Source organism: Heterocephalus glaber, unplaced genomic scaffold (assembly GCF_053883595.1).
Source record: "Heterocephalus glaber isolate CG9 unplaced genomic scaffold, H.glaber_assembly_v1.0 deba00000809, whole genome shotgun sequence".
NCBI lineage: Eukaryota > Metazoa > Chordata > Mammalia > Rodentia > Bathyergidae > Heterocephalus > Heterocephalus glaber.
In genome coordinates, this window is record NW_028258163.1 from 9,710,630 (window position 1) to 9,735,408 (window position 24,779).

Here is a 24,779-nt window from a genome sequence, read left to right on the forward strand (position 1 = left end):
TGGCGTTCCTATATGAAAAGCAAAAGCTTATTTCCTATGAGCCATTTTCTCATGTTCCACATCCAAAGTAAAGACTTTACTTTCATTGGCCCTTAGTTGTGTCTACATAAAATGTTAAAATATCTGTAATTTGGGAAGCAGAAGTGAATTGAAAGTGTAGGTCTGGTATTGAGACTCCTGGGGAGCCAGGGATTTAGCTCAGTGGTTCTGCCACCTGCCTGGCAAGTGCAAGGTCCTGAGTTTAATCCCTGGTACCAAAACAAAACAGAACAACAACAACAACCTGACTCTGTGTTCAAATCCCACCTCTTTTTTTTTTTTTTTTTTTTGGTACCGGGGATCGAACTCAGGACCTTGCGCTTGAGCGGCAGGCACCAGAACCACTGAGCTACATCCCCGGCCCACCTCTAACTTTTAATCAGCTATGTGACGCTAAGTTCCTTAACATCTCTAGGCGTCACTTTACTCATCTTAAAATAGGATCCTGTCACTTCAAAACAGCAATTAATAAGAGGTAACAGCTTTTTGATTGCCTGTTATGCACTAGTGATTGTTAGCACCGTATATGCATTTGTCAGAGCAGCCTGAAGAAATTAAGAAACAGGAGCATAGGGCTTTATACAGTACCTTGTAGACATTCAAAATATATCGAATGAATGAGCCAGAGCAAGGCCTCTAGAGTGGACCCGCGAGCCTCATGGAGGCGACCAAGGCCCTCAGATGCCGGGAGCTTGTTTCTAGTCGGATCCCATTCCCGGGACTCCCGAGCGCCGCGCCTGCGCTCTCAGCCAGTCGCCGCGCCGACCCTGCGGACGTGAGCTCGGTGCCTTCGCGGCGCCATGGCCGTGAGATGTGCATCTTCCGCGCCTTGCCAGCCCCAGGTGAGTACGGAGACCTTCAGGAACCTGAGTGCGAGGTGGAGTGACCTTTAGGGAGAGTCAGGTTGGCTTCGATCTCGCGGGGGGGCGTGTGGGGGGGTGGCGGACACGACCCAGGACAAGGGTGTCAAGACCTCAGCTCCTCTTAGCTTCTTTTCCGATCCCTTGCACTTCCCATTTCTAGTTTCTAACTGGGAGCGGGGATCTCTAAGAGAAAAACACAGAAAGGAAGCTTTTCTCCCTCTGTGGGTCTTAAATAATTATGACTTTTTTCTCTTTTAACTGCTGTCAAAGGAGTTCACCTTGGCCCTTCCTTTCCTGGTGTGGGATGTTGTGGTCCCCAGACTCGGTTGCATCCCCTAAATGCTCACTGATTGTGAGCTCTTAGGCCAAGCACTAGTTGTCTGATGTCGGCGTCCTTTGTTTAGTGTTGGGGGGCCAAGAGTGGGCCACGGGGAGTGGGCAGAACAAGCTAAGAAAAGGCAAAGGCTGTGGTAAATGCATCAGAGATTATTCCCCAACTGAGAGTTGTCTATGCTTCTTTCCGATCTGTCTTTTCTTTTCTTGTTCATTTACTTTTTTGATATTCTCACATCTTTTTAATGGTGCGAGGTAAGACAAAATCAGCGTTTAGCTTTGAGGCAATATTGGATTTTATTGAGGTCAGCTTTATTTTGTTCAATTTAACATAAAAATTATCCATTTTTAGCTTGCTTTGAAAAAATACCCACCAAAAAAAAAAATCAGTGGAGAAGACAGAAAAATCATTTGAAATGGGTTTTAGAGCTTTGTGTGCACCCTTGTATATAAGTACATTGGAGATTGCACTTGGAGTGTGGAAATTCCTGACCTTTCACTTATAAATAGTAGATGAGATCACCACTTGCCACCAATGATTCTAACAGTGTAGGACTCCTAATAAATGTTTTCCCACATAATAAGGAGGCAAGTGACAATAGAATTCAGTCTTATTGCTGCTGATGGGTGATCAACCACAGACCCATTTTGGACCGAGAGCTATAGGTAGCCAACCCCTGTTATAATTAGAGATTATCTTGTGTGGTTCTAGTGTAGGTTTTTTGGGGTGGGGTGGGGTGGGGGAATTTCTCTCAAAACAGTTATTAAGTGGGAGGAGAAGCATACAAAAAGAATTGAAGCCCAGCTCCTGTCCAAAATCTTATGGCCTAGCCTTAATTACTAGGCTTTGCCTGCCTAGCCTCGTGAAGGGAAGCTCCCTACCCTACCAGACTTGATGCATGGCCAGTGCATTGCAGTTTTCTGGAGAGAGTTGCAGTCACAGACTCTCCTGACCCCTGTTGCTAGCCATGCTCACACTAACTTATTTCCTTCTCCATTTGGAGTTCCTCCCACAGGCACCTAATTTAAGCCCTTTTCTCCATTTCTTTCTTTTTTGGTACCCAGGATCGAACTTGGGACCTTGCGCTTTCGAGGCCATCGGCAGAACCACTGAGCTAAATCCCTGGCCCCGCTTTTCTCCATTTCTAACAGGTTCTTTTTGCTCCTAGCCCTTCACTTTCCGTCTTCTGTCCCTTGTGGACCCGAAGAGCATCCATAAAGGGCAGGAGCCTTTTGTTAGGAGCTCTTCTGCAAGAAGATTCTCTCCTGTACACACTACAACTCCTTAACCTCACCTAGTGTCCTGTTTAATGGACCACTGGGGAGCCAGTGCTTCTTTTTGCTTTTACTCTGTTGCATAAATGAATAAATTCTTAATTATTACTTTCAGTTTGGCTCATTGTCCTGATTGACCACCTTGACACCTAATTGTTCAATAGGAATGAAATAAATTGCCCAACAGGAATTAGATAAATTGCCGAGCTTTTAGACGCTCACTGGATTTTTTACTTAATTTTAATCCATATGGCTTTTGCTCTATGCAGCATGTTTAGGCTTTTTAGAGGCTGTTCACCTGTAATTTCTCTAGTACAGTGTAGTGAAAATGCATATTCATGGCACTAACAGGTAATTGTTACTATGGTTTGTTGATTGTTGCTGGGTTATATGATGTATTTCATAAATGAATATAGTGGCTTATGGTCATATTATTTTGCATGTATTTGTGTGGCATTTTCCATTTGACTTCTCATTAGATGATTTTTAAATACTTTGAGGTAATATGAATACTAGAAAACCGGACACTGATTCTCATAATCTTTATCTCCTAATAGATTACTTGGCCACTGTAAATAGGTAATTGATTTTATTATAGGTTCCTCTGTGTGTCAAGACACAGGAATAACTTTAACAAACTTTTTTTTTTTTACTTTTTTCTAAAAGTTTTATAAAACAGTATTTACCCTTGCTATACGGTATGTGTTCTAGCACTTTGTAGTTTATTTTATCAAACAAAATGTTGTTCATGATCCACTAAGTTAACTTTATAGTTAAATAAGGAATAATGACCTGCAGTTTGAAAAACACTAGTGTAAAGCAACTAGTAGAAAATACTTGCTCGGGCCGGGGATTTAGCTCGGTTGGTTCTGCCGCCTGCCTCGCAAGCACAAGGTCCCAAGTTCAATCCCCTGTACCAAAAACAAAACAAAATACTTGCTCCTTTTTTTTTCTGTTTATACTTCAGATGGTTGAAGAAAACCACAATCAGTGTGCAGTATTTGATTTTGTGTTTAAGATATCTTCTAGAAGAAGACAGATAGTAAACAGCGTATGTGTTGGTTATTTGCCAAATCAGCTGACGAAAGAACTTTTGAGTTTCTGGTTATTAGGTTGGTTTGTGTGTGTGTGTGTGTTTAATCTCAACTAGAAGATATGTTAGAATGAGAAAGCTGGCATAGCTATCCTTTTTTTTTTTTTAAAATGTCTGCTTTATTTAAGGGCAATTCCATAATAGAAGAACGAGGAGAAGATCAAGTACTCTTTTAAGACAGGAGAACATAGTGTGTAAGATGATTGTGAGAGTGCCTGTTAAACTTCTGGGTCGTACAGAGACATTTAGAGAAGTTATTTTTATCTTTATGTTAACTCTTAAGACCAAAATGACCTTTTTATTATGTTGTCTGAGAAGTATAACACACTCAATGTTCATTTATTCATAAATAAGTATGCAATTTGTCAACCTAATTTTTCTGTACTTGTTCTGTTGATTTTTTTCACAAGAAGTACATACACACACACACTACAACAAAGTAGAAAGGAGAAATAAAAAGAACTTTAGTCAGTAGGTTTATCTCTTAGAAATCCTAAATGTGTTATTAAATGTAGGGAACAGGGAAAGGGGACATGAGTAGGACCTCTGCAGTAAGTCCTAGTCTCCTGTGAGCCATGGTAGCACAAGGCAAATTAACTTTTTATACAGGAAAGGTAAAAAAACGAGACTTTGAGAAGAAGCTGAGCTTTCGATCTGATCAGTGCTGCTCTGGGTGGCAACTGCATCTTTTGTTCAGTACATCAGGAGAAACAGATAACAAATCACTTGCAGAGAGTTTAGTACATATGGATAAACAAGGTGTAACAAATAACTTGCCAAGAGTTCAGTACATCGGGATAAACAAGTATAACAATCCAAGAACAATGAGGAACTGAGTAGATGAAGATTTTGTTCCTCCCAGGATGTCTTCAGCTGGTGTAATCTTGTCCTGGAGCATCACAGCGTCACCGGATCATTGAAGTCTCAGTTGTGACCAGGGGCCAAACTGGAATTATGTCTCAAAATGCCAAAGCTGGCCTGTAGGCAGGAGAACTAGGCCTAATCAAATGGTTTTTCCCTAAAATTATGTAGCATTGCTCCCAACAATTAAACAGTCAGGAATAAAATTTTAGATTTGATTAGTGTTTACCTAAATAATATTTTACATTTATACATTGCTTTACAGTCTCCAAGCAATGTATAAATGTAAGGCTTTATTTAAGTGCATTATCTCTGTTGATTTGCATAGCAACTTGGAATAGGAGGCAGTCCAAATGACATTTTGCATTCTTTACAGATGAGGAATCTGTATTTCTTTTTTTCCATGACCAAGATCATATGGTGACAAATCCACGACTAAAACTCAGGTCTTTGGAATTTTCTCCTACTTGACTTTATTCACATAAGGAAGTAATTGAGAGTAAATAGTATTATTGTAGCTAAAAAAAATCTAACTTGGATAAGTAAGACATTCCATTCTCAGAACATGTCTACGATACATGCTATAATTGAATATATAATGATATATATATATAATATATATAATGATAATATAATGCATCTTATTTTTAGTATATTTCAATTCCTAACACATTTTACTCTTCTAGCCCATTTTTTTAAATGACAAAGCAACTAAGTATTGACAAATATAATGAACTAGAAAAGCTGGAGTCATAAAGCCTATTTAATTCAACTTAGTCCCCTTTTAATGTAGCTTCTCAAGTAGAAAAAAATCTTTTTTAAAAAAATTTTATTTTATTGGTGCATTTTAGGTATACAATATAAAGACATTCATCATTGGAAATTTGCACTGTTACATAGTCTCTCTGGATTCTTATTTTTCCCCCATCCCCTGTCCTCCTTCAACCCCTCCACCCCTCCCTAGTTACAAAGACTTTGTTTCCATTTTTTCATTTTCTCATATTAATTCCATTCCCTTCTTTCCTTTCCCCTACCCCTCCCACTTCCCCTTTGCCCCTTTTCTTCCAATTTCACATTATCTATTATACCTTTTAGTCCTAAAATTACATGAAGTTTAAAGTGTCTGCTATAGTCACCATATCTCTGTATGTATGAAATTAGTTTAATGGTTCTAATGAATTGATCTAAAAATGATTGTTAGTTTGCTTTTAAACACAAAGTAAGTCAAGAATCTCCTTTAACTTTAAGTATCTTCAGCCAAAGGACAATTTAATTTCTTTTCCTATGAATAATTTGTAAATTAATACTTCTTTTTAATTTTTAGACATCTATGGAATTTAAGGACAATATGGAGCTCATCAGAGTGTATCAATGAAGAATATGATGGCTGAAAACAATTTTAAAATGCTAAAGATTCAGCAGCGTGTAGTATCCAGCAAACTACCTAGAAACAGGCCATATATTTGCAATATTTGCTTCAAGCACTTTGAAACACCGTCAAAATTAGCTAGGCATTATCTCATTCATACTGGTCAAAAACCATTTGAATGTGATGTGTGTCATAAAACCTTTAGACAACTAGTTCATCTGGAGAGGCATCAACTAACTCATAATCTGCCTTTTAAATGTAGTATTTGTCAACGCCATTTTAAAAATCTGAAGACGTTTGTAAAACACCAGCAATTTCACAATGAAACCTATCAGAATGATGTTAAGCAAGTCAGAAGATTGCTGGAGGCCAAGCAAGAAAAGCCAGTGTATGGAATGTATAATACTTTTACTACAGAGGAGAGATGGGCATTACACCCATGCTCTAAGTCTGATCCCACGTACGGCACTACGAAGAGAAAGAATATTCATGCGTGTACAATCTGTGGCAAGATGTTTCCGTCACAATCCAAACTTGACAGGCATGCCCTTATTCACACTGGCCAGAGGCCTTTTAAATGTGTCCTGTGCAGTAAATCTTTCCGACAGTCAACTCATTTAAAAATTCACCAACTCACACATTCAGAAGAAAGACCTTTTCAATGTTGTTTTTGTCAAAAAGGATTTAAGATTCAAAGCAAACTTCTGAAGCATAAACAAATCCATACTAGGAATAAGACTTTTCAGACTCTTTCATTAAAGGTGAAGCGTCCAGAATCATGCCCCTTGCCTAATAAATTAAATGCAAAGCAGGATGGTTTTGAAAATGGTGATATGGGTGAACCTGAGGAGAATAATCCACTTGATGTCCACTCTATTTATATTGTCCCTTTTCAGTGTTCAGAGTGTGAAGAATGTTTTGAATCAGAGCAGATTCTCAATGGACACAAGTGTTTTCCTGCCAGAGGTGGCAAAATTCCAAGCAGACTCAAAAGAAGCTACAACTATAAAACCATTGTTAAAAAGATCTTGGCCAAACTTAAACGTGCTGGGGGCAAAAAATTAGATAACTTTCGGTCAGAGAAAAAAGCGTATAAACATAGTTTCTTGAAAAATTGTGATCTTATTTCTAGTGAGCAGAACTCTGAAGCATCTCAGAGAAGATTTATGGGTTCTCTTGGTAAACATGGAACATATAAGACAGTTGGCAATAAAAAAAAGAAAACATTGCCTTTGCCATTTTCTTGGCAAAAGCAATTCCAGAGCCAAAATATGGGGAAAAATTTGAAAAGTATCCTTACAGCAGAAAGCATATTAACTATAGATAGCTCAGTGAATAATAAAGACTTGGCAATCTATGGTTCATCCACTGAGGAATTCTTTAATAACTGTGAAATGCTTCAGTGTGGTTTTTCACTTCCAAGTGAAAACATACATACTGGGCATAAGATGTGTCCCTGTGATAAATGTGAGAAAGTATTTCCTTCTATATCCAAACTACAAAGACACTATTTAATTCATACTGGACAAAGGCCTTTTGGCTGTAATGTTTGTGGGAAATCTTTTAGACAGTCAGCTCACTTAAAAAGACATAAACTAACTCATATTGAAAAGATTCCTTATAGAAGATCTCTTTGCATTCATCCAAGTGATAATGTTAACTATAATTCTTCCCAACAGTATCAGGCTCTTGCTTTTCAAAAATACGAGTTTTCAGAGTCAGATCAAACATCAGAAATAGAAGTTAAAAAAGAAGCTGAGGATTTTATTCTTGGTACCCACTGTAGGAACCAGCAGCCCTATGTCTCTAATGCACTTTTGGAATCAGACCAGAGCCCTCATTGTTTTAGTAATTCAGGGCATCCTGAGAGAAATGATGGCCTCCTTTACCAATGCAGTGTTTGCTGTAAAAGTTTCCGATCTCCATCTAAACTGGAAAGACACTATCTAATCCATGCAGGGCAGAAACCATTTGAATGCTCAGTTTGTGGCAAAACATTCAGACAGGCTCCTCACTGGAAGAGACATCAACTCACTCACTTTAAAGAACAAACACAAGACAAAGTAGTTGTATTAGATTCAATTATGTAACTGTCAAAACCACTAACATTTGTAGTCTCTGCCGGTCTTGTATCATTTAAACATTTTTATCAAAAGGCCTGCATTAGATTGAATGATTTCATGGGCAGTTGCTTGTCCTGTGGTAAGATATAAAGAAAATTAATACAATGTTTTAGGAATAGCCAAATTAATTTTTGAAAGGAAGAACATGGCTTGATTCCATAAACATTTATTTGGCTATATTGAAAGTTATAAATTCATGATGTTGTACAAGCAGTTCAGCCACATTTTTAAAAGGAATTATTCCTTGAGATATGCCATCTCTTTTTGAATAGACATACTCAGAAGAGGTGAAAATTCCGCTTTAGCTGCGGCAAATAGCGTTTATAGTTCATATATTTTACATTAAAGGATAATTTGTCCACCTATGGCTCTAATTTTTTTGTAAAACATTTTTCTTGCAATTTAAAGTACGAGTATGAATGAAAAAATTATAGCATTTTAATCAGACTTTTCAAAGCTATTCTTAGAATTATGTGAAAATTTTTACCACCTTCAGGTGCTCAGATGATGAAGGTTTTATTTTATTTTTGGTTCAGGCGGCTATTAACTTCCCCAAAGGATTTTAAAAGAGGACAAGATGCACCTGCATACATTTATCATGTTTACTTACCAGGAATATTTTTCAGGTGCCATAATTTATCATATATGCAGTTTTGTCTTTTCAGAGGGATGAATGCAATTCATTTATTTGCTTGTTAATACAGTAGTTGAAAGCAATCATTGTAAACAAGACTCAAAAGACTGTTCCCAGAAGACTTACTTTAGTGGGACTTTGTTTTAATGCTTCTTTCAGTGGTCTTTGACTTAAGGTTGATTTACTAAGGTTGATCAAATGGGAATGACCATATCTAGTTTTAGTTTTTATTATGCTAATCCTAAAGAATTACTTTGGTCCTTATTTTAATTTTAATTGGGAAGATAACCTGTGTAATCCTAAACTATCAGGGACCAATTTCATAATCATACATTGTCCTTCGTATTTGCCATTATTTGTAAAATCTTTAGGAATGACATTTTGTAGCAATAAAAAAGTGAACCATTGTGTTTCTAAGGTGTAAAGAAAAGCAGGTGGGTATTTATCTTAGCACATTTAAATATAGTAAGAAGCCCTCTATTGAGAATGTGGATAAATAATTGTAAGTTTGCATCATATTTAAGATTTGTCATTGGGAACCGGGCGGGGGGGGGGGTGGCTTCCTTTACCACAAGTGAGTTTTAGGTACCTTGAGTTTAATTTATAGAAATGAAATATGACAATATAAGTAAAAGACTCAGTGATGTGGAAATGGCCCTATATTTTGAGACATCCAGCTGAAGCAGGAGAATTACATGCTTTAGAGGATAATTTGTTTCCTTGAACTATCTCCAGTGCAAGCAAGATGTGGTTTACAGAATTTGCTTTATCCAAAACTCTTCAAGAATACACCTATTACATAAAAGCAAGGAGTAATTAGTTAATATTTTCTTAGAATAAAAGTTAAAGAGTTCATTACCATGCCTGAAATCATGGATTTTGGTATTTCCCTAAGCTGTTGTAAAATTTTACTTGAAGGAAATATCTTACATACTCCTTTCCCAGTCCAAACAGGAAGAGTTCTGAATGTTGTGCTTGTATGACTCAGATTTTATTTGCCTTAGTGATACTACTATTTTACTTTTTTTTTTTTTTTGGCTCATGCCTTTTTAAGCTGTTTCATATTGAAAGTTGGTATATTGTAAAAAATTTTGTCAAAAATGTACTGTAGTGCTATTTGAAGTACCTGTAACAAAATACTTATTTACCTTTATTATCTTTGCAAGCTTCTTATGGAAACTTTATAGGAGTGAAAATAAAGTATGAAACCATGTTAAAAAGATTAAACAGATGTTAAAAGATGGTTTGCTGCATGCTAGACCTATTAGTATTGTTGAATCAATTACTTTGGTTTTCTGGAAAAATAAACTATAAATATCATTGAAGAGAAGTAGAGTTTTTTTGGGGGGGTGATTCCAGGCTGTAGCATGATTATTTACTGGAGGAGTTTGATTAGCTGAGTTAGAATTATAGGTTTTTGTTTTGTTCTGCAATAGGTCAGAAAATTTTAAGCTAAAACCATATGTGTTGATGGGAAGTGGATGGTGGATAAAATTCTTGAAAATCAAATTTCTCAAAACAGTACTTTGAAAAAGTTTCAAGATACACAGTTAGTACTTATTTTTTTTAAAGAAAAATCACAGTATTGGAACAAGATACTGACTGACTTTCAAAGACTTATATAGGCCCAGTCCAATAGATTTCTCATACTGAACTTCCATGGATATTTAAAAATTTACTTCCCTATTTACATTTATGTGATAGCTACTTGTCACCTACAAAAGAATATGTTAACTCCATTGCATATCACATGATCAACCTACTTATCTATAAACCCATTCTCCTTGGCCTTGCCCTTGAGATTTGTACTGAAGAAATATAGAATTTGCTTCTGAAAAAAATACTGTTCTAGGGCCAGGGATTTGGCTCAGTGGCACCCGCGCCTGCCTCGCAAGCTCAAGGTTCTAAGTTTGATCCCTGGTATCAAAAACAAAAACAAAATGCTGTTCTTTTTTTTTTTTTTGGTCTCTTGTCTATCTAGTATTAATTGAAATTAGACACAGACTCACATTCTACTCAAGGTACTTAGCTGAGTCAGTCTATTGAATTCATGAAGGAAGAAATTAACATGAAGTAATTATAAACCATCATTTATTTTGTATTTGCTGTTTATTTTTAAAAATACCTATAGGAAAGACCAATACAATATAGGCAGCACAGATTTCTAGAACAAGCCTAAAAACTTGCAAAAAAAAAAAACCCCAACCCAAGATGTCTTTACGTACTGTATATATTTATATTTGGATAGTGGCTGGGGTGCAGCTGTGAATGAAGCAAAGATGGCTGACCTGTGGAGTTCACCTCGGGAATATTCATATCTCCCCCTTTGCCATCGCAAATATTTGGGAATAGGCAACCCAGGTTTGAGCCAGACAAATTGGCTCAGGGATAAAAACTGACCTAAGTTGAGATGATGAGAGTGAAACCTGTACTTATTTCAGTGACAGTTTTAGGAAAAGTGATAAATGGAAGCTCTTTGCCCTTTGGTACCATAGGGTAGGCCAGTCTGATGAAAACACCTCCAGCAGAATAGGTGAGGAGCAATGCCTCCCTCCCCCCAAAAAAGTCAGAAATGGAGCTGGAAACTTGATCAACTGCCTGAAACCTAACTTGTCACTTGACTTTATTTATGCTTAGAGATTTTCTTTAAGACAATTTTAATTTTTTTTCCTTAAAATATGCTACATAATAATGGTCAGTAATATTGCTAGAGTTATGGTCTTTATGAAATTTTTGTCCTTTTAGATTTCTTTGGAGCCTCTTTTTTTGATTACCCAGTTCTTTTGCTTTCTTCACAAAATATAGAAAGCTTGTAAAATACACGAGAAACTATAAAATACACCTAATTTTTAAAATGTCTAATCTCATCAGTCAAAAACTTAGCTAAGAAAAACAATGAGATAAATAGATGTACACAGATAGGTGTAGATCACCATATGTATTTTAGTAATAAATCTGCTAGGTATTATAGATTAGACTCATGCACATAGACCACTAGAAAGCTACATAGGGTGTGGATTTTATTGGTTTAATACTTTTGGTCACAAGATCAAGGGAGAACATGAGTTTAATAAATAGGTAACTTGGAAAATAAACTATCACCACCTGAACCTTTGTCTTGTTTCTTTATAAAAAGAATAATCTTCTCTTCAAAATCTACTCTGCCCTCTCATCCATGTGCTTTTAGGCTTCCACCATTCCTACAAACTACTTAGCAGTTTCTCTGGCTCTCTAGGGTCTTCCACATTTATTCTTTCTTTTAATTTTTACTGCAGAACCTAAATTTAGGACTTTTAACATTGGTCTTAGATTTTCAATTGTTACCCAGCTTGTAGTCCCATGCTCATGTTACTTACTCTAACCTTTCTAAATACCATTGAAAATTCATTTTCTAAAAGTAATTTTCAACCAGTGGTTTCCTATGGTATTTTACAATAAGACAGTCTCTGTTCCCTAGCTTTCAAGACCTCAGTCCTTATTGTCTACTAACTTCCCCAGCATGATCTGCTTCCAAGGGATTATCCTACAAGTAACACAGATGAAAAATACAATCTCTGCAGTTATGTTCATGTATCAAGAGTTAACATTAAGATGCCAAGTCGGCCCGCTGCAGACAGGCAGGTCTGTCCACGCGTCCCATTTGACCCCGCTATTCCACTGCTGGGGCTCTTCCCCCCAAAATTAAAAGAATCATACCACAGTGATATATGTGCACCCATGTTCACAGCAGCACAGTTTGTAATAGCTAAAACTTGGAAACAGCCCAAATGCCCAGCAACTGGAGGCTGGATAAAGAAGATGTGGTTTTTTTTATAAAATGGAGTACTACTCAGCCATGAAAAATGAGAAATTAGAGACATTTATAGCTAAGTGGATGCACATTGAGGCAATACTCTTAAGTGAAATAAATAGGACACACGTGTAAATACCGAATAGTTTCTCTGGTGTGAGAAACTGAAAGTGTAAATAAGGACTAAATGTATAATAGGTAATGTGAAATAGGAAGAAAAGGGGCAAAGGGGAAGGAAGTGGGAGGGCTAGGGGAAAGGATAGAAGGGAATGGGATTAATATGAGAAAATGGAAAAATAGGAACAAAATCTTTGTAAATAGGGAGGACTGGAGGGGTTGAAGGGAGGGCTGGGCAAGGGTGAAAAATAAGAACCAAGAGAGACTATGTAAAGGTGCAAATTTCCAATGATGAATGTCATTATACTGTATACCTAAAACGTACCTATGATTAGAATGAATAATCGATAATGCAAAATAGGAAGAAAAGGTCCAAAGGGGTAGGGGTAGTGGGAGGGGCAGGGGAAAGGAAACAAGGGAAAGGAAAAAATGGAAATAAAGTCTTTGTAAATAGGGAAGGGTGGAGGGTGTGAAGGGAGGGCTAGGAATGGGGAAAAAATAAGAACCAAGATGCGTTATGTAAAGGTACAATTCCCAATGAGAAATGTAATTGTGTTGTATACCTACAATGTACCAATAAAAGAATTTAATACAAAAAAAAAGAAATGAAAACATAAGTCCATGCAAAAACGTATGTCAATATGCAGAAAAGCTTTATCCCTAACAGTTCCAAACTGAAAATAAATGTCAATCGAGCCATAAAGGGATAAAAAAATTGTGGCATATCCATATAATGTAATATGATTAGCAACAAACAAGAAATGAACTATTGCTGTATACCAACATGGATTAATCTCAAAAGCATTGCATTCTCTGAATAAAGTCATACACCAAAGAGAAAAAAAAAAAAGTTATCATTAAAACCATTAGAAAATCTTATTTTACTGTTTATATATAGACTCTACTTCTGGAAATAAAATGCTAGTAGTTATATATTCAAAATCTGTTATATTTAAAATTGTGATCATACAATTTTTTGATCATACAAATTTTTATCCCTAGCTGTATAAAATTAAAAAGCTTAAAAAAATTTTTTTTTGGCCTGGGATTTAGCTGAGTGGTGCTGAGCTTGCCAGGCAGGGATGGGATTGAACTCAGGACCTTGTGCTTGCCAGGCAAGCACGGTGCCACTGAGCTACATCCCCAGTCCAAACTTTAAAAAGTTTATTAGTACATGAAGTTTACGTTCATCTTTGGGAGTAGGTACATATACATAATATGGTTTTAAAAAAAATCCCCTTCCCTTTCCCATCCACTGCCTCCCTCTGCTTCTAAAATCCCCTTTCTCCATGTTCATTCTTGTTATTATTCTTAGCTCATGTTTATGTTCACTGAGGTTATTAGGTTCCTGTACATGGCATATCTTATTTCTTCTTACTTTCCCTTCCCTTCCCTTCTCCCCTCTCACTTGGTCTCCTGGACCCCTTCCAATTTGCAAGAGATCCACTCCTTTGTTTCCTTCTATCCATCCTTTATTATGATCTTTGTACTTTGCCTTACTCAAATGAGAGATACTATACAGTATTTAAGTTTGTGGGTCTTATTTATTTCATGCAATATTATATTTTCCAGGTACATCCATTTTTCTACAAATGTCTCAAGCTTATCCCCTTTATAGCCAAGTAGTATTACATAGTGTATAGATAACACATTTTCTTTATCCATTCATCTGTTGATGGCATACAGGCTGCTTCCAGGATTTAGCTATTATGAAGTGTACTACTATAAATATTGGTTTGCATTTATCACTGTAGTATGATGTCTTTAGCTTTTTGGGGAAGATACCTAGAAGGGGAATAGCTGGGTCATGTGGAATTTCTAATTTTAGTTCTTTGAGAAATCACCACGTTGATTTCTATAATGGTTGTACTAGTTTACATTCCCGCTCAACAGTGTCAACAATGCAGGAAGGTTCCTTTTTCACTGCAGTGGTGCCAGGATCTGTTATTCTTTGACTTCTTGATGATTGCCATTCTTTCTGATATAAGATAGAATCTTAGCATTGTTTTAATTTGCATTTTAGTCCCCTTAGATAGTATCTCTATACTGTATTGTATAGTATATCTCATTTTTTTGGGTTTAGTTTTGTTTTTTGGTACCAGGGATTGAACTTGGTGTCATTTTTAAAAGTTCTTTGTATATTCTAGATATTAGTCCTGAGGAATAGCTGGCAAAATTTTTTTCCCATTCTGTAGGTTGTCTCTACTGATTCCTTTGCTGTGCAGAAGCTTTTTAATTTGATGTAATCCTACTTGTTGATTCTTCCTGCTTTTTCTTGTGTAACTGGGGTTTTGTTTAGAAAATCCTTTCCTACATCTATGACTTCAAGTCATACCTATTTTATCTTTCAGTAGGTTCAGTGTTTCTGTTTTAATTTTAGTCCTTTTATTCACTTTGATTTTAGTTTAGTACATAGTGAGAGATATGGGTCAAGCTTCAGTCTTCTACAAGCAGATATCCAGTTTTCCCAGCACCATTTGTTAAATAGATTATCTTTCCACCGATGTATGCTTTTGGCCCCGTTTTCAAAGGTAAATAGCTGAATGTGGCTGAGGATGTTTCTATATCCTCTATTCTGTTCCATTGATCCACATGTCTGTTCTATAAACAAACTTTGTACAATAAAAGGTAGAAGAAAAAAGACTAGATTTATACTTGTAATCTCCAGGCCTACAGACACTTTGTTTCTTCTTTCACATTGTTTTTGATTGAGATATATATATATATATATATATATATATATATATATATATATATATATATATAAATAAGCCATCCTCATTCCTGTTTTCTCCTCTCTGTTCCTCCTTGGGGGCAATAGTGTTAAAAGTTTCCTGCTTGTGTTCTTTCAGGAAGAGTTTAATAGAGATGCTTAATCTATATATTACTTTGTGAATGGTAAGGGTGTGCGTTCAAATTCAGGAACAAGAAAACAAACAATCCAATTAAGAAACAAGTAAAAAAACCATGAACAGATACTTCTCTAAAGAGAAGTATATGAACAGCTAATAAGCACACAAAAAGATATTCAACATTTTTATTCATTAGAGAAATGTAAATTAAACCACAATGGGATTCATCACATACTATGAAAATGGATAGAATTTTATAAACTGATCATATTAATTGTTGGTGAGGATGAGAAAAAAACTGTCTTATCTGTTACTGATGTACAATTACTTTGGAAATCTGTCAAGTTCTTAAAAAGTTAAACATGCACCTATCATATCATTAGCCATTTCACTTTTAGGTATTAATGTGCCCTCATAAATACTTATACATAAATGCTCATAGGAGCCTTATTTGCAATGACCAAGAACTAGGAACAACACGAATGTCTATCAACACATTAAGCAACTGTGTATGTCTAAAAAATAGGATACTAGTAAGCCAAAAAAGAAGTGAATGAATGTTACATGCAAAATTATGGACAAATCTCAAAATTATTTTGTTGGGTGAAAGAAGAAGAAAGGTACATACTATGATATTTCATTTATATAAAGTTTCATGGATGTATTACTATGTCAAAACGTATCAATTTGTACCAACATAAAGCTGTTAAAGAGTTAAAAGAAGGCCTCGGATTCCTAGTGTATTTTTTTTTACACCTTTGTTTCCCTTAGGGTTGAAAGAAACCACAATGCCCAGTACTCCGACCCCGACCTTTAATCACAAGAAACTCTCACCCAACACCATCATCGGACGCCCTTCCGGTCATCCAGATTCTGTGCTCCGGTGTTTTCTTCTGGCTAACCGGCAGGGGGCGAGCGAGTGAGGAGGGCGAAGCCATGGGCCTTCTAGCTCACTCACAACGTCTGCACTGACTTCCGGCCCCACTCTGTTCCGTTTCCGAGGAGCGCGGGTACCGCTGTGCTGGTTTTTGGTGGGACTGTGCGTACGAGACGTTTGCGCTCGCGGATCTCGGTGGTGGCCTCGGCGTGGCAGGTGATACTTGGAAGTGCACTGGGCCCCTGCTTCCCGGCAGTGCTTTCATTTTCCACCGGAGTGGAAGGAGAGTGCAGCGATGGCGGCCCCTGCGCAGCCCAAGAAAATCGTGGCCCCTACGGTGTCCCAGATCAACGCGGAGTTCGTAACACAGGTAAGCTCGGCCAGGCGTGTGTGTATGTGTGTAGGGGCTAAGGAAGTCGAGGCCCCGAGGCCTGGAGTGGGATAGTCTCCTGAATTGGGAGCCTGCAGAATGCGTTTGTTGGCTGTTTCATTCATTGAAGTGTTTTTGCTGGATATGTCCTATGTGGTGGCCACTGCGCTAGGTGCTGGGAATAACACGATGAAAGAAATCGCCCAGCCAGGGGTTCACTGTCCAGGAAAGATATACAAAGAAAACTCCTTGTGTAGTTTTGCTATTTGAGACTTTGTCGAAGAAGGAGTGGATTCAGAGAGGACGAAACGTCACAGTCTTATCTGAGATTGGCAAGAAAGCTAGTCTTGAGGGAGGAGTAGGCATTTTCCCGGCCGTGGACTAACCTAGATTTTCAAGCAGAATGATAATCTGACAAGGTTATTTAGTAGATCCATCTATGAAGAGATGTCTTAATTGTCTTGCATTGTGAGCCATAGTTGTCTTTGACTGGAGAAACAATCTTGTAGCCTTCCGCAACATCCCTAATCCTTATTAGTTACTTAGTAATTGGGTGGGAGTATAAGTATTTCAGTCCCTCGATGGCTTCTTTTTTCTATCCTTCCTGTCTCAGATTTGCCGAGGCAGAGCCTAGGGATCATTTTGAGTCCTCCCTTTCCCTTAATGCCCACATTTCTGCATTCTAAGTATCTCTTAAATACAGAGGCTTTTTTATGCCTCTGTAACCCTGAGTCAGGTTACTGTTTTTTGCCTGGACCAACCTGTCATCTTGTCTTTCCTCTTGTTCTCCAGCCATGTTTTTTGCTGCTGTCTTGAGTTACCACAAGTGCAAACTGATCACGTCACTTGTCTTCTTAAAATCTACACAGCTCTGATGGCCCGTAGGATAATGACTGCAATACTTCAAAGCATTATGTGATCTGCTCTGTGTTTATACCTTCAGTTTCTTCTCTTTCCTCTCCCTTCCCTTAACTATAATGAGCTGCAATTATTTGAATGTGCCATGCCTTATTTCACTTCCTGAATTTTCATCGTTTCCTGTGTGGATTCCTTACTTTAACCCATCTTCTTTTATTTTATTTTCATTCTCTTACATTTTAGAGAGGCTTCTGTTTTTGTTTTTGTTTTTTGGAAGTCTCGCTGTTTAGCCCAGGTTGGCCTCAAACTCCAAACAATCCTCCTGCCTCCGCCACCCGAGTGCTGGGATTACAGGCATGTACTACCACGTCCGGCTTTTAGAGGGGCTTTTTTTTTTTTTAATGACGTCTTACACTACACCACAGCTCCCTTTCCCCATATACCTGTATTTTTGTGGTAAAACTAATTGGTTGGCTGCTCTAGTGGAGCTCACATTTTTAGAAGGAAGAGCCAGGTTATAGTTTCAGAGATTATTAATAAGTGCTCTAAGGAAAATGACACAGGATGCTGTGACAGTGGCTCAGATAGAGTGTATAAAAAGCAGTCTCTCTGTTAACATTTGAGCTAACACCTGACTGCAAAGAAGGGGCAAGTTTTGGGAAGAACAAGGAAACGGTCCAGAGCGTAGTAAGTGTGAGTGCCTCAGGATGTGACAGTGGAGAAGGCTAGTGTGGCTGGAATGTAAGAAATGAGAGGGAGACTGCGCATGGTGGTGCACACCTGTGATCCCAGCACTCCCCAGCATTCAGAATGCTGAGGCCGAAGGATCGCCACAGGTTCAAGTCCAGCCTGGGCTACCATAGTGAGCTCAAAGCACTACATAGCAAGAGCTTGTCTCAAAAAAAAAAGTGAGTGAGAAGGGTATGAGATGAGGATAGGACAATGTATAGGGACCAGATTATATGTACAGTTTGGAGGCTAAGAAGTATAATTTGGTGAGTAATATTTTTGAAAGATCCTTGTGGCTAAAGTTTGGAAATTGGACAGGCATGAGGGAGCAAAAGTAGTAATAGGGTTAGCAATAGGGTTAGTACAGGTAAGAGATGAGGGAGCCCCTACTCTTAAAGATGAAGTGCATTAGTTATATTCTGAAACTGGAGGCAGTAGTACTTGATAGTTATGTATTGTGAAGGAGCGGAGGAAAGATGAATTAAGGACAGTTGAAACAACTGGGTGAGTGGTTTAGACATTTTGTAAGATGAGGAAGACCAGGAAAGGAGAAGGTATAGTGGGAAAAATCAAGCATTTTGTTTTGGCCACATTAAGGGTGAGGTGCCTACTAGACATTTAATGGAAAGTATTGAGAAGCCAGTTGAATGTGTGAGGCTAGAGAATATTGGCAAGACCTGAGCTTGAACATAAATTTGGGAATTATTGACCCAATGTGAAGTTGTAGAACTAAATGATAAAACCTAGAGAACATGTTGTCCTGCATTAGATTGTGAGAGCTGTATCTAGGGAGCAAGTCTCTTTTATTCTCTTGTGTACTCCCAGCCCCTGGTGTTGTACTGGTTGAATGAATGGATGAGTGAATTAATGAACAGACATACTATACAGCTTAAGGTGTAGTGGAAGGAATGGAGGTTCTTGGCAGTCTTGGGCCACAGTAGCAAACATTAATACTGGATATTTGCCAGATAATGTGTGGGTGCTTCTAAGCTTCGAAGGAAGGTAGTCCTTTTCTTCTGGGAGATTTTTAAGAGATAGAAAGAACTGCCATTGTTTAATATGAGAAATGACAGAATAGAAATATGAGGGAAGTACTTTGAGAACAGAATTAGAGAAGGTGCTTTTAATTACCTATCGAACAAATGAGATTGCTAAATTAAAATTTAAAGATCAAAGGTTTGAACTTTATGACCTCACATTTTTTATGCTGTTTAGAGCATTTTTTTCTATTTTTGTTTAGAGTATTTTTTGTCTTTCAGTAGGGACTATTTTGAATAATCTGCAGTTGTAGCTGTACTAAGTGGAGAATGCAAAGCGTTTGTTTGGTTTACACGAGACTGAAGAGTTTAGAGATAGGCAGATGTCCTTGAGGGGCATGGTATCTGAGAGATGGATTAGACCCCCAGAAAAAGATGATAAATGCTTAATGAACATTGCTAGATTGTTACTCAAGATAGATTTACAGTAAGTAGTTTAAGTCAGAAGTTAGGGCTAACATTTTTATTTGTAAGTCCCTGAATTTACCGACAAATTAGACTTAGTTCTTTGGAGGTGTGATCCAAGGAGAAGATTGCTGAGTTTGTGAGGTCTTCAAGGGGCAGAACAAGGAAATGACAGTTCCACAGAATAAATAGGGGTGAGGTGAAGATATTCTATGGCAGAGTGTTTGCTGATTTGGAAAGTGTCTTGTAAGAGGGCACGTTTTTTTAGATGCTTTTCCTGAGGCCGGTGTCCTAATTGAGGGGCTTTTTTTTTTTTTTTCTTTTTGGTACCGGGGATCGAACTCTTGCACTTGCAAGACAGGCCGCGGAACCACTGAGCTAAATCCATGGCCCCGCTCTTTTAAAGATGTTGATTGTGTTAGGAGCTGAGCTACACAAGTAAAGAAGACATAGGCACCATTACTGCAGTGTTTCTTTTAGATAAGGAAAAAGATAAGTAAGCATTCAGATTTATAAATATATAAATATCTTGTGTTTGCCAGAGTTTTCTATTTTTAAAAAGATTGTAGTTTAGATTTTTTTTTTTTGGTACCAGGAATAGAACTCTGGACCTTGCACTTTCGAGGTAGGTGGCAGAACCACTGAGATAAATCCCCAGCTCTGTACTTTAGTTTTTAAAAAAAAATCAGTAAGAATATGTTTCTTGAATATTATACAATCCATGTCAATATCTGGAGAGACTATATATATAGATATATATATATATCTATATATATATCTGTGAGGGTGTGTGTGTTTAAATTTCTAAGTGAAACTGAATTTGCTGAAATATGGCAGTTCATAGACTACAAATTTTTAAAAGAGTTTGTGTATCTGGGTCTATAGTAATCATTTAAAGGTTGAAACATGTATTTTTTTACATATTCATAAAGATTTTTAATCTGGTTTTTAGTACTTGCTTAACTATTAACTAATTGTAATATTGGGCAGATCACTTAATCTTTCTAGACCTGGGTATCCTTATCACCATGCTGAAGATGTTTGATTTCATGGTTATCTACTGAGCTGTACTGTTACCCTAGAAGTTGCTGGAAAGATAGGTTTTTGTTTGTTTGTTTTGTTTTTTGAATCACAGTGGCAAGGTGCAGTGTACAGTCCCATTGGAACTTTCATAGACTGGGGCCAAGGCTCTAACCAGCCCCTGCCAGCATAGTCCGTTTAGAACCTCTCTGTCACCCTAGACTAGTAACCACTTTGCTAAGAAACAGTGCTTTGCTAAGTGATCTGAGCCTTCCAGCTCTGTGGTGGCGTGAAAATGTAACTTACTGCTCATATTGTTTACTTTTACAGTTAGCATGTAAATACTGGGCTCCTCACATCAAGAAAAAATCACCTTTTGATATAAAGGTAAGTATTTTTGGGTTACAACATACTTTTTGAATAATTATATTCTTTGTATCTCTTTTCTAAAGGTTAATTCAACAAACTTTCCATAATTTTTAAAAAAGTGTATAATATAGGTTTTGATTATCAAACTAGTTAAAGTTACAAGAAAGAATCACTACCCAGATAGAACTCGTATAATTGTTTTGTTTTTTCAAAATGTGTATATATAATTTATTTTCAGATTCCTTGATTATTTAAAATTCATTATGATTATAAATTACCCTGTAGTGAATATCTTTGTAAATACAGAAATTTTCATAGAAGTTTTTTGTCAAGTCTTTTAGGATGGAATTGGTTGCTTTCTTTTATTTTTAGTTTGATAAAGAGATATGAAAGTCTATAATAATGGTGGAAGGGTTGTCTAATATAGGCGAATATATGACTAAGGACAATAATATAAAGGAATGGACTTATGGCTTAATTGAAACAGTTTTTAATGAAAAGAAAAATTTCTAAATATATGGGGGTTTTTTTAGTTGTGGGTTTTTGTTTTTGACATAGGGTCTCACTTTGTAGTTCAGGCTGGCCTTAAATTCACTGTGTAACCCAAGGTGGCCTTGAACTCATGGTGGTCCTCCTGCCTCAGCCTCCTAAGTGCTGGGATTACAGGTGTGAGCCACCATACCTTATGTATGGTTGTTTTCATTGGAATAGCATCTCCAAGAGACATTTATATGAAATAGATATTGACGTTGCATATCATTAAATAAGAAGATTGAAACTTTAAAGTATGCCATTATAAACTGAATTTTGATGTTTTAGGCACCCTTGGTAAAACTTAACTAATTTAAAATTTCTTACACTAAGCTTAAGTATTTCATTTATAAATATATTTTTGTTTTACCTGTAATCCTATTTCATTCATGAGGTTGATATTCATAAAAATGGCATATATATATATATATATACACTGTTTATCAGCAGATTGCTATATCTTGTTACATGATGTTTGAATATGTTTTGTATTTGTATGTGTTGAGGCCAGGGGTCCTTAGAGTAACTTTTTATAAAATAACAAATATGCTGATGTTACTAGGTGGAGTTGAACCTAATTAGATTAAGAATTTTAGGGCTGGGGATTTAGCTCAGTGGTTCTGCCACCTGCCTCCCAAGCACAAGGTCCCGAATTTGATACCCGGTACCAAAAAAAAAAAAAGAATTTTAGAGACTCACCTCATCCAGATTGAATATTAGATAATCTTAGGTGAAATTATCTCTTCATATCTTCAGCAGTGTATTACAAGTTAATATTTAAAGATGATTAAAATTGTATTATTTAATTTGAGTTTTTGTAAAAAGAAAAGCAATAATAGAATTCATCCAGACTTAGATGTGCCTGCTTCATAACCTCCCTCCCTCCCCCACCCTCATATTTATTTGACAGGTACACTTAGAGCAGCATCTTAGTTACTTTTTCTCATTGCTGAGATAAAATACCCAATACTCAAAGTTAAAGGAGGAAAGGTTTATTTAGTTCACAGCTTGTAGAGGTTTCAGTCCTTAGTCTGGCTCTGAGGCAGGGTGGCATGGCAGAGGAGAAACAGTTTATGGTGGGCAGAAGACAGCTAAGCAAGCAAAGCACCCAGTGGTAACAAGCCTCTTTCTGTCCCTTATATTTTATCCAGGCCACTACCCCTCAGGGCTGGTAGCACTCACACCCTTAATCCTAGCACCTTTAATCCTAGCATTGCACCATGAATCAATCTCACATCACACACTCTAGATTCAGCCTCCTCTGAAAAGCCCCACTTATGACTGCATGAGTCTTTGGGGGTACATCTAGACAGAACTATAATAAGCAGTTAAAAGACATTATAGTTACTGTATTGTATCATGTTATCCCATGTTAAAACACTTCATCATTTTACAGATTTTTTTCCCCTCTGTTAACACTAGCATTGTTATTGCCTCTGCAGCTGGTGACTGTTACCAAAGGTTCATCATGTGCTGGGGTTTGCAGCCTTGATATGCTCTGTCTTATTTTCAGCAACCTTGTTTGGTATTTTGTATTTTTGCATCCATTTCATGGTTAAGGAAGCTGATACAAGAGAGATCAGGCACCTGCCCCAGGATCATGTCCATCACCAGGATATGATTTGCATCAGGCTTCCAACTCCAGAGTCTGTCCAGCCTAACGCAAATGAATGAATTCTCAGCTTTTTCATTTGCATTTAGGTAGTGGAACATACTGTCTTCATATCTTTAATTTACCATCTGTCTGACTTTTGAAAGCCTGTTGTTATGATTCTTAGATGGAGACTGAGAACATTTAATTTACTTTAAGTTTTTATTTTGTTTTTTGTTGTTGTTTTTCCAGTACCGGGGATTGAACTCAGGACCTTGTGCTTGCCAGGCAAGTGCGGTGCCACTGAGCTACATCCCCAGCTCTATACTTTTAAGTTTTTAAAAAGTATCATGATCTTGTGAATTTTTATTTTCCCTAGAAATATAGCACATCATTTTTATGAATATTCTAGGGCTCTGTTTTAATATAGAGATTTGATTGGCCTTTTTCTTCTAGTTTGCTTTCTGCATATATGATTATTTTAAAAAATCTATTAAGTGTTATTTCAGTAGCACTAATATTTGACATCTGTCCTAAAATACTCTATTATATATGATCTCAGTAATTGAAAACTATCAGTTTAGGTATAGAAAAAAAGTTTTTTGAGATATTAAATGCTTTTGTATTTTTGCTAACAGGTAATTGAAGATATATATGAGAAAGAAATTGTCAAATCCAGGTAGGAATGAGTTTAATTTTTATACATTGAGATTGTGGGTAGACCAAGTTGGATCTCATCCGAGCTTCTCACAGTGGTCATAACTTGAAGCCTTTTTCTCTTTTGTATTGCTCATTGAGACAGTGGTGGCTAGAAAAATGTTATATGTAGGTGCTAGAGTCATAATTTGTTTGCCCTTCTGTTGTTTGGCTCAGATTAGAGGGACTAAACCCAGGTTTATTTCTTTTTTTTATATATATATTTTTTGGTACTGGGGATTGAACTCCTGTCCTTGCGCTTGCGCAGCAGGTGGCGAAACCACTGAGCTAAATCCCTGGCCTCAAGAGTTTATTTCTTTTTTGAAAGAATGTGAGGGAAAGTAAGCACAGAAATTTTATTTCCATCTCAGTTATACTGAATTTCTGATCGTATCTTGTAATTCTAAGAAACATTATTAAAATTATAAAAGTAAAAAAAAATCAAAATAATAATATGTGCATAATATATAAAATACATAATTTTAAAAATCAAAGAAATAGTTTTTTTTGAACAATATATGGAATAAACTAGTAAATATTCTTCCCTGTCCCTTAGCCCCCAGTTTCTCTCTTTGTGTATCTTTTCTATTCATTGTCCCTCCCCACACAAAAGGATGTATACTTTGTATGCTAGTCTCTGTTTTTTAAAAAAATTAACATACCTTGAACTTTGTTCCATACATTCACACGTAGGTATATATCCTTGGTGAGTTTTTTTAATGGAGAAATATATATATATATATATATATATATATATATTTAGAAGTAACTAGCTGGGTTCATTTTAGATATTCTCAGTTTTGTTGGCATCATCCAAACAGGCTCTTCACAGCCTGTTTGATTTAGTGCTTTTTGCCTTGACATCCACAATGAACGCCAGTGTGTTGTTGTCTATTTTCTTCATGGTCGTCTCTGTGGTCAGGGTAAACTTGAGATTGGCAGGCTTG

At 36.8% G+C, this 24,779-nt stretch overlaps 2 protein-coding genes across 3 annotated transcripts in view; both read left to right on the forward strand.

The window, feature by feature from the left end:
* The first annotated feature begins 785 nt into the window (after positions 1–785).
* Positions 786–9,910, forward strand: Znf770 (zinc finger protein 770). The gene is made up of 2 exons (XM_004861509.3): positions 786–881; positions 5,789–9,910. Exon 2 carries the CDS (start codon positions 5,836–5,838, stop codon positions 7,921–7,923), a length of 2,088 nt encoding a protein of 695 aa, XP_004861566.1. The 5' UTR covers positions 786–881; positions 5,789–5,835; the 3' UTR covers positions 7,924–9,910.
* Positions 788–24,779, forward strand: part of Aqr (aquarius intron-binding spliceosomal factor) — a 104,975-nt gene continuing 80,983 nt past the window's right edge. The window contains exons 1-4 of one of the 2 annotated variants that reach the window (XM_004861508.4): positions 788–881; positions 16,121–16,596; positions 20,976–21,032; positions 23,775–23,815. In XM_004861508.4, coding sequence (XP_004861565.1) covers positions 16,522–16,596; positions 20,976–21,032; positions 23,775–23,815 — 173 coding nt within the window. In that variant the 5' untranslated portion in view covers positions 788–881; positions 16,121–16,521. Of the gene's footprint in view, positions 882–16,120; positions 16,597–20,975; positions 21,033–23,774; positions 23,816–24,779 lie in introns of those variants that run through there. The other variant, XM_013078447.3, reaches the window with a different exon arrangement.